Source organism: Lynx rufus, unplaced genomic scaffold (assembly GCF_022079265.1).
Source record: "Lynx rufus isolate CCGP_SWC_20201006 ecotype Redwood Valley unplaced genomic scaffold, mLynRuf1.p SCAF_8, whole genome shotgun sequence".
Lineage (NCBI taxonomy): Eukaryota > Metazoa > Chordata > Mammalia > Carnivora > Felidae > Lynx > Lynx rufus.
The window spans coordinates 59,257,060-59,274,014 of record NW_025814896.1 but is presented as its reverse complement, the minus strand read 5'-3'; the positions used below and the strand labels follow the sequence as shown (position 1 = coordinate 59,274,014).

At 42.3% G+C, this 16,955-nt stretch overlaps 2 protein-coding genes across 6 annotated transcripts in view; one reads left to right on the top strand and one right to left on the bottom strand.

Moving 5' to 3' along the window:
- Positions 1-2,100: 2,100 nt before the first annotated feature.
- RPL31 (ribosomal protein L31) lies at positions 2,101-10,788 on the top strand. The gene is made up of 5 exons (XM_047068531.1): positions 2,101-2,172; positions 2,586-2,692; positions 8,836-8,961; positions 10,289-10,401; positions 10,726-10,788. The coding sequence occupies exons 2-5, from the start codon at positions 2,586-2,588 to the stop codon at positions 10,755-10,757; spliced, it is 378 nt and encodes a 125-aa protein (XP_046924487.1). The 5' UTR covers positions 2,101-2,172; the 3' UTR covers positions 10,758-10,788.
- A 1,209-nt stretch (positions 10,789-11,997) lies between these two features.
- TBC1D8 (TBC1 domain family member 8) overlaps positions 11,998-16,955 on the bottom strand; it is a 110,844-nt gene continuing 105,886 nt past the window's right edge. For 4 of the 5 annotated variants that reach the window (XM_047068525.1, XM_047068526.1, XM_047068527.1 and 1 more), the window contains 3 exons: positions 14,859-14,948; positions 14,379-14,476; positions 11,998-13,090 (listed from right to left, as the gene is read on the bottom strand). In XM_047068525.1, the coding sequence (XP_046924481.1) occupies positions 12,629-13,090; positions 14,379-14,476; positions 14,859-14,948 (650 nt within the window). In that variant the 3' untranslated portion in view covers positions 11,998-12,628. The remainder of the gene's footprint in view (positions 13,091-14,378; positions 14,477-14,858; positions 14,949-16,955) is intronic. The other variant, XM_047068529.1, reaches the window with a different exon arrangement.

Genomic DNA, 16,955 nt, shown 5'->3' with positions numbered 1-16,955 from the left:
CTCATTTTAAGGATTCCCTGGTAATCACTAAAAGTAAAAAGACATGGGAGAGAAACCCAGCTAACAAGGTTCATCTTAAAGGTTTTGGTCTCTGGGAGGCCAGCAGTGACTGGCCTGACCCCTGAGGCTTGAGAGAGAAGAAGCTGGAAGAGCCTGCAGGGCTAAACTGAAACAGGAGAGCACCCCCCACCCCCCCCCCCCCAGCCAGGCTAATGACTATCAGTCCTTCAGACCAAATGGTTTTTATTGTCTGTTCAACCTTGACTTAAAGCAGCACAGTTGACGTCTGAGAGGGCCATTTCATAGATTTTCACTGGTGGGGTCTATTTGCTTGAAATTTCACAACTTTAGAGATACGAGAAGATCCTACAATGTTTCAGAGAAAATAAAACAGATCACCAAGGAGGCCACATGACTTCTCAACAACCACTCTGAAAGAAGACAATGGAAAATACCTTCAAAACAGTGGGGAGAAGTTATTTTCAACCTGAAATTCCATACAAGTCAAAACAATAAATTTGAGGGTTGACTAAAAACCTTCAGGTATGTGAGGGCTCAACAACTTTAGCTCCCATCCTCCCTGTCTTAAGAAGCCATTAAATGGTGTGCTCCTGTGAAGAAAGGGAGTTCATTTACAATAAGGAAAGCACGGATCCATGGATCAAACTGACTGTCTTAGAATCCCCAGATTGGTGATACCCAGTTCCTAAGCCTCTGGGAAGCTCTAGAATCATCCCTCTGGGCATCTCCTCAGAGCTCCCTATCGTCTCTCACATCATATCTAATCCACTTGTTCAGCTGGACTGCTTACTGCTTCCCCAGTTCCCCTGCCTTTTGATCCCCTTCCTCAGTATGTCTTCTCTCCTAGCCTTTGTGCCCCAAGGGACAACACAGGTAGAAAGCAACCCAGCCCCATACTCAGTCCTTACTCTGTCCTCATCTGGCTCTTTCCCACTCCCTGTTGCTCCAGTAGTGAAACTTGCTAAAATCACTGATACTCTCCTGATTGGAGAATCTAGTGGGTACATGTTTTTGCCTTCCTTAAACTCTAGCATTTAGAACGTGTTGACCACTTTGGCTTCCTTTTGACTTAGAACATGTTCAACTAAATCTTTTCCTACTGCTCCAATGACTTGTTCCTAATTTCTTCAGCCCCCATCTCTTAAATGTAGTGAGTCTATACCGGTTTTCTCTCTCCAAATCCTCTTGGTTTTACCTACTTGTATCTATAAAATCAGTCTGCTTCTTTCCAATCCCACTGCAACTGCCTTAGTTCAGAACTCCTTACTTGTCTCTTATGTAAATAACTTGTTCCTACTAGTTTCCTTGCTACGATCTTGCCCACCTGCTCCCAATCTATTCTTCACAATGTAACTGAATTAATTCTAAAACAAATCTGACCATGGCACTGCCCTCCTGATAACTTCAATGATGCATTACTTGTAAAACTCTTGAGTAAGGCCCCACACTACCTCATCTCTCCGCCTAGAGTCTAGGAAGCCCTACTGCTTCAGACGGTTCACCTGCCACGCTCCACTTCTCTGCCAGTCTACCTCCTGCCCATCCTTTCAGCGCAGCACTAGCCTCCCTGCTTTCTGAACCCCCGGCCCACCCATGCATCGGGCCGGACACGACCCTCGGGTGGCTCCACAGTCCAGGACAGTAAGTAAGCACTCCCATTCAGGAGTGTCCTTGCTCGACGAGGGCGCCGCCAGGGCGGCAGCTGTCTCCGGTTTCAACGGTACCGCCAGCCAGGCGCGGCGCCACACTCAGGTTCATCAAACGTCGGCCGAATCAACGAGAATGGGAAAAACAAATTAGAGTCTTTTTTTTCCCGCCCCAGGTCCCATCCAGCTGTGGGCCTGGGCTTTATTTCCTCTGAAGATTTAGGGGCAGAGGCGAGAGACCCTGCCGCACCTCCACAGCGCGGTGGAGACAACTAGGTTACTAGAAGGCAGACGCCGAGAGCGCGCGGCAGGAACGCGCAGTCTCGGCCCTCCCCGGCTCCGCCCCCAAAGTGTGTTTGCTTTTCCCCGGACGCGCGCCGCTTACGTCGCAGCCTCGCCTCCCTCTTCCACCCACCTCCAGGCGACCCGGAAGTTGTACGTGTGACGCTGCTTTCCCTCTCCCACAATACCTCGCGGTCTTCCTTTCCAACCCGGGCCTGGCAGGGTGAGTGTGGGTGCTGGGTCTCGGCTTCGATAATCTGCTTCCATCCTCGCTGGGGATTGTGCTGACCGGGACCGCGAGATTTCTTCTAACCCGGTCCAGGACTCCGCTTTTCTCGGGGACGCGAACCCGCGCTGTTTAGTGGGTTTCCGTAGCCTGGGAAGGAGAGTGGCCAGGCTTACGGGAGCCGAGCCTGCAGGGGTTTCTGGGGCTCCGGGAGCATCTGAGGGGCACGGCGCTTTGACCGCGGGGAAGCCGACTTGGCTTTGCCAATACCTGGGGTTTCGGGCTTGCCACGACCTTTTGCACCGCAGCGCCCTGAGGGTGGCAGCGTGAGGCCGGGCTCGGGAGGGAGGGAGGACTTGGGTTTGTGCTGGTCCCATTCTGGTCTGAACTTCCTTGTCGCTTGGGTTTAGATGGCTCCCGCAAAGAAGGGTGGCGAGAAGAAGAAGGGCCGTTCTGCCATCAACGAGGTAGTGACCAGAGAATACACCATCAACATTCACAAGCGCATCCATGGAGTGTGAGTATGTCTGCAGTAGGCCCGATGCCTTGCTGGTTGGGGGCTTCTGAACTCACGCGTCTGGCTGTCACTCTGAGGTCTGTCTAGTTAAAAGCTAAAAATTCGGATCTCTGTTCCATGTCCCCTGTTTAAGGTTTATAGGGTTTAAAGCGTAATCCTCGGAGGTTCGTGATTGGAAACACAAGACTGAATTGTAGTTTCTGGGAGAACCAGTTGGGGGAACTTGGTGATGATAAAATGATTTCACTGGGTGCTTTGTAACTGAATAAACCTGGGCAGGCTAAAGGGTAAAAGATGCATATAGGAAGGCAAACTTTTAAATGTCTCTAGACCCCCGTAAAGCTAAGCAATTAACTGGAAAAGGAGTATTCAATCCAGGATGTGGACATTTAGAGGGGATTCTTTTAGTTCCTGACACAAATATGTATTAACATCCTGGTTGAGTTGTAATACCAGAAATGAGACTGTTAGACAAGAAAAGAATGTGTCAATAGAGTATTAGGGCAATATGTGTGCAAAGGACACATGGCTGTTGTGGATTTGTGATGTACAAGAATATTGAGAATGATTTTGAATGTTGTAGTTCTTGGGACTTTTTGTCTGTATGGTTTTAAGTTCTTAAGTTTACTGCTAAGAATGGAGACCCAACCCCTTATTGAATACTGTTATTTGGAGTATTTTTTGAAGATACGATATTTGTTAATTTTAAAACATCCACAAACAAGCGCATTCCCCCCCCCACTAGTATGTATGCATATTTTCTATTTGACTTAATCATATCCTTGTAAGGAGAGACAAAGTAACCTTAAATTGAAAAAAAAAAAAGTTATTTTGGTTCAGTATCCGTAGCCCCAGTTTGCAAAAACTTTTCAAGTAGTTCTGCCAAGGTTTAACCAGATATGATCCTTAAGGCTCAACTTGGACTTACAGTAAATAATTTTTCCTGAATTCTAAAGTTCACAAAATGTTTCTACAGGCAAAAGACACCAAAAGCAAATGCAGAAATGAGAAGGTGATTGATCCTAGGTTCAGGCATTGAAGAGATTTTCACACTGATCTTTAAATATAGATAACACTGAGGCGTGCCTGGGTGGCTTGGTCAGTCAAGCATCTGACTTCAGCTCTGGTCATGATCTTGCGGTTCATGAGCTTTCAGGGAGCTTGAGCCCTGCATCAGGCTCCTTGCTGACAGCTCAGAGCCTGGAGCCTGCTTTGGATTCTGTCTCCCTCTCTCTTTGCCCCTCCTTTGCTTATGCTCTGTCTCTCAAACACACACACACACACACACACACACACACACACACACACACACACACACAAATTAGAAGTAACGTTGATATGGGACACCTGGGTGGCTCAATCTCATGGTTTGAGTTCGAGCCCCAGATGGGACTCTGCTGACAGCTCAGTCTGGAGACTGCTTCAGATTCTGTCTCCCTCTCTCTTTGCCCCTCCTTTGCTTATGCTCTGTCTCTCAAAAACACACAAATTAGAAATAATGTTGATATGGGATACCTGGGTGGCTCAGTCTATAATGGTTTGAGTTCGAGCCCCAGATGGGACTCTGCTGACAGTTCAGAGCCTGGAGCCTGCTTCCGAGTCTCTGTCTCTGTCTGTGTGCCTCTCTCTCGCTCCCTCCCTCCCTCCCCCTCCCCCACTCACACTTTCTTAAAAACAAATGAACATTAAAAAAAAAAGTATTTTAGAAATAACGTTGATACAAGCTGGAAAGTTTCTTGGCTTTTAAGTATTATCTGCTTTCCATTCTGTAGAGTCTGTTGGCAGTATTTCTCAGTAAAAATAAAACAACATTCTAATGTGTGTGGAGCCTGTTAATGCCTAAACACTAATTTTGATTGGCATGTTAGCTATAGCAGTCTAGCTAAACACCTGGTCAGATTAAAAATAGAGTTCCAAAATCAAGACCAAATTTTAATTGGACCACCTATAAACTTCTACATTGGAGTCCCTTACTTTGCCTCCTGAATGTCCTGATCTTTTGAGGTCATTCTAAAGTTTCAGTATTAAGCTCCTCAGAGCAATAGAGCAAAGTGGTAGCTAAATTCTTGGGGCAAAGGACACATGGCTGTTGTGGACTTGTGACATACAAGAATATTGAGAATGATTTTGAATGCTCTAGTTCTTGGGATTTTTTTTGTCTGTATGGCTTTTACAGTCTGTGCCTTTTGGAAAAATCAACACCTTGTTAACTGGTTTAAGGCAAAGACCCGTACAAATTCTGGTCCCCTTAACCATTCTCTAAAATGGTGGAGTATGACTGACAACCTAGAAACCAGAAACCTGGAGCCATTTTGGCTGAAAGTTGTGGACCAGGGCATGAGAAAAGGTGGCTGTAAGGAGATTTGCATTGTTGGTGAAGAGCTTTTGGGAAGGCGTAAGTGTGTGCAGAAACAAGACCGGAACGTGTGTGTTGTAATATCGACTTCAAAGTATCCGTAAATAGAAGTGAGGTCCCAAACAGACATTCTGTCCCCAAAGCCTCTTCGGCTAGAGAATTCAATAGTAGTTGGTCCAGAGAAAAGTAGTGAATCCTAGTCAAATTGATAGCCCTGCTTCCCATGTCCTAATTTTGTAGGTATGTATATACGTCTTTATTCACTGAGAAGCACGGTACTCTGGGGTATACCTACAAAATTCTCCTTGACCATTCTTCCAGTCCTCCTCTGCCTGCACACAGGAACATCAGCACCAGAATCTTAATTCAGAGGACTACCTAATGCCAGAGTCATACTAAGTCATTTTAACAGGTTTCTTTGAGAAATTGACTTAGTGTGGTTCTTAGAAGATCAGCACAGAGGCCAGATTCCCCTAATACAGTGATCAGACATCAAAGTTCATGTTTCTCTCTCCCTTTTTAAAGTCACCTTTAATCTTAGATACTTTAAACACACAAACTAATAGTAAACACATTCATGTGAGGAATACCATATCACTGTTCTTTGGATAGATCTTGAAATAGCAGTGGACTTGCAAGGTGATGAGATAATAGTTGGGGTGGGGTACTTGTTCAGTCTTCCTTTGAAACGCTTAGAAATCTTTTTTTTTCTCCTGTAAGGTCTTTCTCAGAAAATGCAGGCAGTGCAGAAGTAAACGATCAAAACTGCAAATCTGTCCTCGTAGGATACCAGCACTTTTGTTGCAGGAAGATGCCCTCTCAGTTCATGAGGAGCATCCAGATCAGAACCAAAGTAACTCTCAGTGCTGGTGTTCCATTCAAAGCAGATCCGCCTCCGAATCGTCTGATGGTGGAGATCCTGATACCGGCTGTAATGCTATACTGGGGGCACACAAGTCAGTAGAGGCCAGAGAAGGAACTTGAAGAGTCTGAAAGATTTTTGTTCTTTTTCCTTATTAGGCTGGAATTCTGAACCACACCTTCCAAGGCTCTTAATTGAGGGAGATGATTATACTTTAGTTGAGGCCATCAGACCTGTCTTGGAGTATTCCTTTATTGTTTGCCTGAAGTAGGCTCTTTCACTGTAATGTGATGTGGTCACGTTAATATTAAAAATGCCTGATGGAGAAGTATGTTTGGTTTAACAAGTGGAATATAGTACTACTTGGTTTTTTCATCTACTGTAACTCTGGATGCCTGGGATAGTCACCATTCCATAATTAATAACAGGAGCCATCACAGAAAGATTGTGCATAAGTGGGATTATTGCCACACCTACATTTCTCCTGTATTCCACGGTGCCATTGGGGCAATCTCTGAGATTTGTTGAAGGCACTGGGGTTTTTTGTTGCTTTTTAATTTTTTTTTTTTTCCAACATTCATTTTTGAGAAAGCAGAGTGTGAGTGGGGGAGGGGCAGAGAGAGAGGGAGACACAGAATCCGAAGCAGGCTCCAGGCTCTTGAGCTGTCAGCACAGAGCCTGACGTGGGGCTCAAACTCAAACCTTGAGATGACCTGAGCCAGTCAGACACTTAACCAACTGAGCCACCCAAGTGCCCTGAAATCCAGTGCCTTTTTGTATTGATGCTTCTTGGGAATAACCACATTTCCTTCCCCTCACCCCTTTATTTGGGACATTCATACATTTGTTTGGGAGAATATCAAGCACTTGACTATATTAGGCACAATCCTGGGCTCTGCAGATTCATTGGGAAAGCAAAGACCCTGTCCTTCTAGTTTACTTTAGTAAGAAATTAAGATTCAAAATGGTAAAAAGCACCCGGTGAAAAGTCAGTCATCTGTGAAAGTGCGTGCTGTTTTAAAGGCCACACAGATGATGGAACATTTGAAAAGTGTAGGTGTGAAACAAGTTCTTCAGGCAATTTATGCTTTGTTCTAAAACCCTGAAGTGAAGACCTGAATTCTTATTCATTTCTCAGTGCCAGCTTGATAAGTAACAATTGACAGTTCATTGTTCATTCTTCTGTGGGAATGCTTTATTATTTTTTTACATCCAAAGATTCCACAGTCTTGTTCTTTTCTTATTTCTCCTCCAGCTGCTAACCTTGTGGTACCTCCTCACATCCTCTTAATCCTCCTTTCATCATCCTCTTAATGTTGAAGAGCCCCAGGACTCTGTCTGTCTTCTATCTATGCTAGGTCATAGTAACTGGTCTCAGGGCCACATATATCCAATTACTATTGGCTTGGGTATTTATTCACATGTCCCAAACCAAGCTCCTAACGTTCATCTTCACGCCTAACTTTCCCATTCCTCTTGAGGCTTTTCCCCCTCAGTCATTGTCAGGTGAGCATGTCCTGTTGGTCCTGCCTGCCACATTTGGACCAGTTGCCCTGGTCCCACCACCATTTCTCTCACTTAAATGGTTACAGTTAGCCTTGCTCAGATTCCACATGAGCTGGCCACTTACTTTCTTAATCATGCCAGTAGCTGGGTTTGTGTGTGTGTTGCTTTTTTTTTTTCCTTCTGCCTGAATGCTTTTCTCACAGATACCTAAATTGCTGTTCTCATGATCTGTAGATCTAGACTCTAGTATCTTCTTGGCCATCTTATTTAAACCTGCATTCCCTTTCCCTAATGTTCCCTCTTTTTTCCCTGGTTTATTTTTTCTCTGTGGTACTTGATACCATCTCTTTTACTCCATATTTCACCTACATATAGCAGTTGTACCTACTGCTGTTATTTCAGGCACCTTTTATTTCTAGATGGTCAGGTGTTTACATGAATGAACTGAACTTGCTTGATGGGTTCTAGAAATAGCAAGGAAGCTAAGTGAGGGTGGAGCAAAGGGAGCAGGGGAGATGGTAAGAGGCACAGGGGTCATCTTTTGTAAGTATGGAAAATCACTGAAGGTTTTAGAGCAGAATTAGGTCAATCTACCATGCTCTGTATGTTATATTGAATTTCATAAAATTCACTTCCATCTAACAAGTGAAGCGCCTATTAATGCGCCAGGGCCTGCTTTGGGTTATAGAGGTGAATGGTTGACATGGCCTCTTCTCTGAGCTTCAATCGTAGGTGGTGGGGCACCTTTTTAGACTTGGGTCTCTGCTCCCGTTTGAAATGGCCTTCACTTGTCCAAATGCTTGGCCATTTCAGTGTGTAGTAAAGTTTTGCTTTTTCAACACTTTTTTATTTAAAAGCATGAAATTCAGATGAATTTGTGTGTCCTCATATAAACAACAGGTTAATAATATCTAACTCCGTTGAAACAGACATGAGTTAATGACCATGCCTGACACATGCTAAGAGCTCCAAGAATTGACTGTGGTTTTCATATCTCTTGAGAGGAAATGTTTAGTTTCCCAAAAACATGCCATGTCTTAAGATATGACAAATAATATATACTTTGATCTGAGAACACTTTTAGTTTTATAATCCATGTATTTTATGTTCCAAGTTTATCCTGTTCTTTGATTTTGCCGGGCAGATGGTATTAGAGCATAGGGTGTTTTATCAGGAAAGAATTGTGTGTGTGTTAGCATTTCTTAGGATCATATGCAGAGCTCTTATCCCACATCATTGAAAGTAGATTGTGCATTTTCTGTTTCCCATGTATAACACTAGTTTTTGGGCATTGCACACTGGGGGGAAAGGATTATTATTGCCTTAAGGCTTTGGTTTAGATTTGTTTCGTGAAAATGGGACATCATATGTTACATATTTCATTTAATTTTCTACTTATTTATTTTCTTTGAATCTCAGGGGTTTCAAGAAGCGTGCCCCTCGGGCACTCAAAGAGATCCGGAAATTTGCTATGAAGGAGATGGGAACCCCAGATGTGCGCATCGACACCAGGCTCAACAAAGCTGTCTGGGCCAAAGGAATAAGGTGCTACAGTTATCTATGTTATAAGATGAACTTTTACAATTACACTAGCTTAACCAACTCTGCACAGTCTATGTAAGTTCAGTGGAAGTATTTCCTTAAAATGTGATGATGACTCAAAGGGTGGGGTGGCATCTGCAAGGAAGTCCTTTGATGTGGTATTTGAACTGAGACCTAGATGATGAAAGAGCCAGCAGTGTTGGGGTCAAGTAAGAGCATTGCACAAAGAGCACACTTGCTTGGTGTGAGTTGGGACAGGTTGGTGAAGATGGGAGTACAGATGAAGTGACTTGAACAGTGAGTGAAGATGGAAAGTTAGGAAGGGAACAGACTATGTGACATTTTGTTGTTCATGGCAAAGAGTTTGGTTCTACTAGACATAATGGGAAACCTATGGTACAGTGGTTTTCAGCAGTAGGCAGTTCTGGTGTCACTACTAGAGGTTGCCACAGGTCAAGGGCTCTGCTAAATATCCCACAGTGCACAAGGCAGCACCCCCACAATTATCCAGCCCAATTGTCAATAGTGCCACACCCTCCTTATAAGCAGGACAGTGGTTTTTGCTGTGGAGGATGATATAAGGTGCTGGAGTAGACCAGCTAAAGGGAATGGTGCTGGTGTGGATCTAGGTGATTATTAAGACTAGAGCAGGGGGAGGGAGCTGTCTGCATCTGGTGTTAGGGGAATGACAGAGGGACCTGAGATTCAGCCCTGCAGTTGCTGTCATTGAGCATTCTGGTAGAGAAGATATGTCTAATAAAGGGAGTGTCCAAAGAGGTTCATTGAGATGATGGGGGGAGGGGAGCACAAAAGCCAAGAAGAGTCCTGAGGTTTGGATTGCTTCAGAATGCTTCATGTCCTCAGACCAGTAAAAGGAGATAGTCTGCTGTAATGCTGCTAAGGTTGGGTGAGAGGAGAGGGTTGTGTGCATAAGGTAGGGAAACTGAACAGTCACTAGTCTTCTGTGTTGAATGTGTCCATCAGTGTTTGGTGTTTCTCCAAATTTACATTGAACATAGATGAATCCTATGATAATTAAGATTTGGGTGTTGGTAAGAGGGAAAAGACCTAGCATGTTTGGATCCATGTTTCAGCGTAGGTTGAGTGTCAGTGGTTGCTGCCTGCTGAGACAGATGTATATCCTGAGACCATAGCATTTAATGTCCAACTTGTGGGTATTTCTTTTCCAGGGAACTGCTGTCTACTTGTAGTGCCTGATCAGATTCAGATAAAGGATAGAACACAGATGAGGGGATAGGAGGTGTTAGTACCAGTGGCAGTTATTTTCTTGATAGGAGGCATTGACTTAGCATGTTTATATCTTTATTAGGAATGTTCCATACCGTATCCGTGTGCGGCTGTCCAGAAAACGTAACGAGGATGAGGATTCACCAAACAAGCTCTATACGTTGGTTACCTATGTACCTGTCACCACTTTTAAAAGTAAGTTGAAATCCCATAAAGCTGCTGGAATTAGAAAAGCAGCCTTAGCCCTTTTAGAACCTGAATTCATCTGTCCCAACAGATACTTAATTATGCACCTATGTGCCTTGCATCCTTCTTATAGGGAAATGGGTAACAGGCATAATAGTCACTGTAAACCTTTGTGTCATGGTGTGGGAAATTGCAGGAAGATACAAAACAGGTCCATAGCTGGGTTGTAAAAAGGTCATGTAATACTGGCCTCCACCCTTGAAGAGAAGGTTTTGGAATGTTAAAGTGTGAGGTGTGAGGATGGAAATTGACTGACTCCCACTTCTTTTGCAGATCTACAGACTGTTAATGTGGATGAGAACTAATTGCTGATTTCAAATAAAGGTATAAAACTGCCTTTCTGTTTGGTTTTCCCTTTCTAGTTGCCATGTACAGTTGACATGTACATGTACTAGTTGCCATGTACAGTGTGGAGTTAGGGGTTTCAGTTCCCACAGTCAAGTACCCAAAACTTAATAGACTTACCAATGAAGTAAGCTAGAAGGAAAAATGTTGAACTAAATCAAGAGATAATAAATTTACAGTGCTCTGTCAAAAAAGTCCACATGTAGGGGTGCTGGGTGGCTTAGTAGGTTAAGTGTCTGACTTCAGCTCGGGTCATGATCTCGCGGTTTGGTGGGTTCAGGTCCTGTGTCGGGTTCTGTGCTGTGTTTCCCTCTCTCTCTGCCCCTCCCCCCTCAAACTCTCAAAAATAAACATTAAAAGAAGAAATCCACATATAAACGGACCTATGCTGTTCAAGAGTCAACTGAAATATCTTTATGCAGTTGCCAATTACATAGGATTGCTTGGAGAGCTTTTCCTATAGGGTATGCCTGTGCCCCTTCTCCCCAACACCTGGAGTCTGAGTATCTGGGTAGAGTAGAGCCTAAGCAGGTTTTAAAAGTGATTCTGAAGTGCATCGTGGCCTGGGAAAACCTTTTTAGGTTATCTGGGACATTGGGGGTATACGTAATTCTAGGAAAGATTTTTCTAGAGACTGCCATGTAGAACTCAATCGCCATTGGCCACTTAAGATATTTCCATCATTTAAAGATGTTAAAATATGTAAAGACAATATATTTGATAGCTTCTTAAACTATTTTTTAATATAATTAAGCTGTTTGTATTGAGTATAACTTCAAAAGGTATAGAATAGTAATTGATTTTTGATGGATTAAGCCAGATTAAGGCTTTTATATACGGATCATGTTATATGTACAGCTCACTTGTTTGTAATGGCCCCCTGAAGTATTTTTAATCCCCATTTATGTGGAACCAAAGCTCAGAGGTAAAGTTTACGGTTACAATAATAAAATCCACTAAATTCAGCCTGAAAGCATTGTGTTGGAGGAATTATATTTCATCAGTGTTTACACCCCTGGTATTATCGAATGCTGTTGTAAACAGGTGCTTCATTTTTGAGCCCCAGGGGTGATGGTACTATACGTAACCACTGTGGGGAGTTGAACACCTACACTATCACTATTTACTGAGAACACAGACTGGGTGGGGATAATGGTGGAGATACCTCTAGACACAAATAAGTTATAAACAAGGACCAAGTCAATACAAAAGTTTCTTATTAAAAAACTTAGAGGCCAACATTGAAAGCATGGTTTGTACACAACATTTTTGGAAGGACAGAGTACAACCAAATATATTAAAATGGTTTCAATTACCAGCATTGAAACAAAATTAGTGCAAAAGAAAGCCAAATACAATTGCACAGATAGTGGCTCTTGGATCTTGAAAGTGAACTTGATTTGTAACCTCTCCCATTATCCAAGTGAAGAATGAGAGCTTGGGCTTTTGTCTCTAGTTTAGTATGATACATTCAACTCTTCTGTTGCATCTGAGAACGAAATCATACTAGCATCACAGCAGAAGTGCCCATTTCAGCCAATCTGATGAAAGTGAAACAGCAAGTCACAGCATCAAGGGAACTAATGTATGGATTCCCTATAGCACTGATGGGATCCAACTCATAATTCTCTTAAAGAATAAATAGAAATGCTTGAGGGTTGCATCAGTTCCCCTGGCCACAGTTGTGGCTGTCCGGTTGCTCATCCAGATACCCAGCTTGCAAAATACACTCAAAATGAATTAGGCTGAAATGAAGATTGAGGGGCTGACCCCTACAAAACAGGTCCAAGGCTTTGGTATGGCTGACTCCTCTCAGTAAACTGCTATCTTGCTACACGTTATTCAGCTTGAGTTCAGGCTGTGATTGGCGGCTCATTTCAAAAGTTTTGAGACTGTACTGATTGATCTTGGCATTTTCAAGTTTCGATTTAATGTCCAGTGGCTTTTCAAAAAAGTTTACTAATGACTGTTCAGTCAGAAGTGAAGCTAAAATATGTTCAAGGGAGACAGTCCAGTCCCCTTCTACCTCTTCAGTAAATGTCCGGGAGTCCTGGGGAATCTTCCCAGCGTTGTTGTCTGCAAAAACCGAGTCCTGGTCTGGAGAAAGAGCTGAAGCCCGCAGCTCCTCCCCACCTTCCTGGGAGCAGCTTCCAGAGCTGCTACTTCTCTGCCCCACTTCCCCAATCTGCAGCAGCAGAGTGGTTACTGTGGCAATGGCTTGATACAACTCGTTTTCTTCTGGATCTTCATGGAACATACTGTACAAAGTTTTACAGAACTGGATAAATTCTCTCTGGAATTAAAAAATACACAGCAACATAACCAGGATAGAAATATAATGTATATATTTTTTAACTTAAAAGTTCTTAGAGAAAACCACATAGCAGTCTTTGAAGCAAATGATAAGATAGTTTGCCTTTCTACTCAAAGTACTACCAGTGACTCCAGGGAATTTGACCACACAGAAATGTGCTTTGTCTATACAGTATTAAGAAAAAATCTGTGCATTCCAGAGGACATGTGCACCCTTTAATCCAAATCAACTTGTAGAAATGGATCCAAAAGCTATAGAGATTTGTTTATAATGATGTTTAAATCTAGGATTTACAACAGAGAAAAAGTTGGAGACTGCTTAAATGTTATGACTAAACAAAATAATGGCTTTCATCTGATAGGATACCAGGCAGGAACTTAACAGATGTGAAATGAAGTAAAACAGTGATGCCTGATGCTTTTTCAAAGTATATACACATTGCTGCTCAAATGGAGAATCTTAATGTGATGAAAGGCACTTCTAGTGGGATTTAGCTATACATTTACTCTAGGAATAGGAACATGGTTGAGACCTAACTTAATAATTTGGGAGAGGGGCACCTGGGTGGCTCAGTCAGTTAAGCATCCGACTGTTGATTTCATCTAAGGTCATGATTTCATGGTTTGTGAGATAGCGCCCCACATCAGAGCCTGCTTGGGATCCTTTCTCCTCTGCTCCCCTGCTCACTCCCAAAATTTTTAAAAATAATTCATGATTTTGAAGTAAATAAAAGCTAGGTATTAAAAGAGCCTACTTTTGTTTATAGTTAGAAGTTGACATCCTGTGTATCAGAATGTTAGTACCGGTAGCTCTGGGTGATGGGATTTAACTGGCTTTTTAAAAAGTGAGGTAGAGTTGACCTACAGCATTGAAATGTGACTATATCCAAGAGAGAATGAAAATTTGAAAGCAACTCCCCAACAGAGTAGAGCAACCCTTCTGAAGTATTCCAGGATATATGAATGCCATGTGTTCTGTGGTCAAAAGAGACCAAGAAACACTGCATGCTGAATTCTTTCTTGAAGGCTCACAGTCCACATTAGCACCAAAAAGACTGATAATCCTGTAATAAAGGAACATTTCCAACTTGAAGCCTACATTTCCCAAACTTTGGGAGGAATCCTTTAAACATTTCCCTTTTAGTCACCAGTGTTCAGCTCTGATCCTTTGATTATGGTTTTGGAAGTAGGCCCCAGCTCAACTTTCAAGCTTACCTCTGAACAAACTGGCAAAGTGGTTAATTCTCTGCATAGAATAAGGTTCATACCTGGCTCATTTTGGGCAACTCTTTCTCAGTTTTATCTTTTTCTTTGGCTAAATCTTTAATCATCTGCTTCAGCTGTTTCTGATAATCAATTGCATCACCTTGAGACACAGAAAATACAATATATATTTTAAAACTCAGTGAAAGCAAAAAGGAACATGTAGAATGGGGCAGTGAGGGCAGAATTCCACTAAGTACACACAAACTGAAAACAGATTAGAGAGTCTGTTCTACAACTGACCATGAATGGAGTGTGGTAGCTGCATGATAACCCCTCAAACCTTAGGCAAGAGGAATAAACGTGGTGGTTGGGCCGAGGGGCAGTCCCTCAATACACTGCCACTTGAAAGGTTTCTGGCTTCTGAAAGCAGTGGGCTGTTGATTCAAGGGACTATGTAAGTCCACTTCTAAGAAGAGCTGTGAAGTTTCTTCTAACAATTGCAGTGTGTGCCTGCAGGGGAATTAATGAAAAGAAGTACATACCATTTGACTTCCCAAAAACCAGTGGTCTTGACGTCGACAACAGAGGATTCTTTAATGGGGACTGGCTGTCTCGATCATTTTCAGTGAGTGCTTAAAACAAAAAAAAATTACGTTGAACAAATTACTGCATGTTAAGCAAAACTGGCCGTAATTCAGCTTTTTATGTAATTAAGAACTAAAGGCTAAGCCAATAGCAACCCCTCCCCACCCCTGCACCCTGTGGGCTGCAGTCTTTGCAGGGACTCTGAACTCCCTAGTACACCAAGCACTGTCTGGATACACAGAGTAAAGAAAACAACAGACCACATAAAGCCTTTTTCTCGATTTATGTAGACAAGATTTTAATTAATGAAATACAAATTCATAGGACACTGCTGATACTGCCCTGGAAAAATGTATGTAGTAAAATCCTATTTTCTAAAACCCAAAATATATGTATGTATATACATACACAGAAATTCTAGAAATAAATACACAAATTTCTGGATGGTGGGATTAGCGTTTTAAACTTCATGGCATCTGTTTTCATAGTGAGCATATACTAAGTTTCTAACAAAAACTGAAAAATTGCTGAATACAAAGCATTTTATCATTGCAAGTTTTCTTGAAATATACAAAAATACTCCTACCAGAATCTTCATTATACTACTGAAAATAGGAAATGGCACAGCCATTTTGAAAAACCATCTGGCAGTTCATCAAAAAGGTAAACACAGAACTACCATTTGACCCAGAAATTCTACCCTTATGTATATACCAAAGAGAAATGAAAACCTACCCACTTAGAAACTTGTACACAAGTTACAGGAGCATTGTTCACAAGAGCCAAGAAGTGGCAATAAACCCAAGTGTTCAATTAATGACGGGATTAGGACATAATTATCAAATGGAGTATCAAATTCAGTCATGAATAAGCACAGAGACAGGCTATAACATGGATGAACCTTGAAAACTGAGTAAAAGCCACACACAAAATGGCAAATTGCATTATTCCCATTTATAGGAAATACCTAAAATAGGATTCTATAAAGACAAAGCAAAGCAAAATGGATGGGCTGGGAGCAACAGCGAAGAGTATGGTACTTTTTAGGGTGATGAAAATTCCTAAAATTGTGATGATGGTTGTTTAAAGATACTAAAAAACGGGTTTTGTAACTTTAAATGAATGCACTATATGGTATGGGAACCACAGATCAAGAAGCTCTTATAAAAAACAATTCTAGGGGCACCTGGGTGGCTCAGTGGGTTAAGCCTCTGACTTAATTTCAGCCCAGGTCATGATCTCAGTTTGTGAGATTGAGCCCCGCATCCGGCTCTGTGCTGACAGCACAGAGCCTACTTGGGATTCTCATTTTCTTTCTCTCTCTCTCTCTCTCTCTCTCTCTCTCTCTCTCTCTCTCTCCTTTCTGCCTCTCCCGCATCTAAGTGCACTCACTCTCTCAAAATAAATAAAAAAATTATAAAGAATGGACACAGCAGGATCCTTATATTTACTAGTAAGCCACTCACTGAGAATAAAAGGCAAAATTCAGTTGTAATCCAACAAATATCCCCAAGATGGCACCAAAGCCTTGATAAGGTACTCTCCTTCCTACTTGGGAGACATGTTTCTGGGGTTTGGGGGGTGGGAATTGTTTGGGGTTGTTTTAGGTTTGGGGGTTTTATTATAACAGATGTTAAGTCATTTTTCCAGGCTTGCCCAAAAATTCTACACAGTGGCACATGCGAACATCCACTCACTGAATAGGAGGAAAATCATAAACCCTGGATGGTACTTAGGGCAGTCATGATGGAAACAGATTTTTTTAGGTAATAGCTGCTAGAAGATGTCAAGAGGATATTGGGCCTCTAAGAGGTGAAATGTGTACACAAGTCACTAAAAAAACGCTCTAACAGAAGAATAATACACACAAAGATGGGAGCATAGAGAGGAATGGTTAATTCAAGAGGGCGAGTGTCTAGAAAGGAGACAGGTAAAGAATCAATGAAAAAACTCATTGTTACCTATGCTCCGAAGTATACAATGCATTAAGGGAAAGTAGTAAAAGTTGTTTACAATCTTTAAATGTACTTTCCACCTTCTTAAATGAGGTATCT

Excerpts from the sequence above, each read along its gene's own strand:
- RPL31 (XM_047068531.1), top strand. The coding sequence starts at position 2,586 with ATGGCTCCCGCAAAGAAGGGTGGCGAGAAGAAGAAGGGCCGTTCTGCC. Across the intron at positions 8,962-10,288 it reads GTCTGGGCCAAAGGAATAAG|GAATGTTCCATACCGTATCC; the intron begins GTGCTACAGTTA and ends TATCTTTATTAG. Across the intron at positions 10,402-10,725 it reads ACCTGTCACCACTTTTAAAA|ATCTACAGACTGTTAATGTG; the intron begins GTAAGTTGAAAT and ends CTTCTTTTGCAG.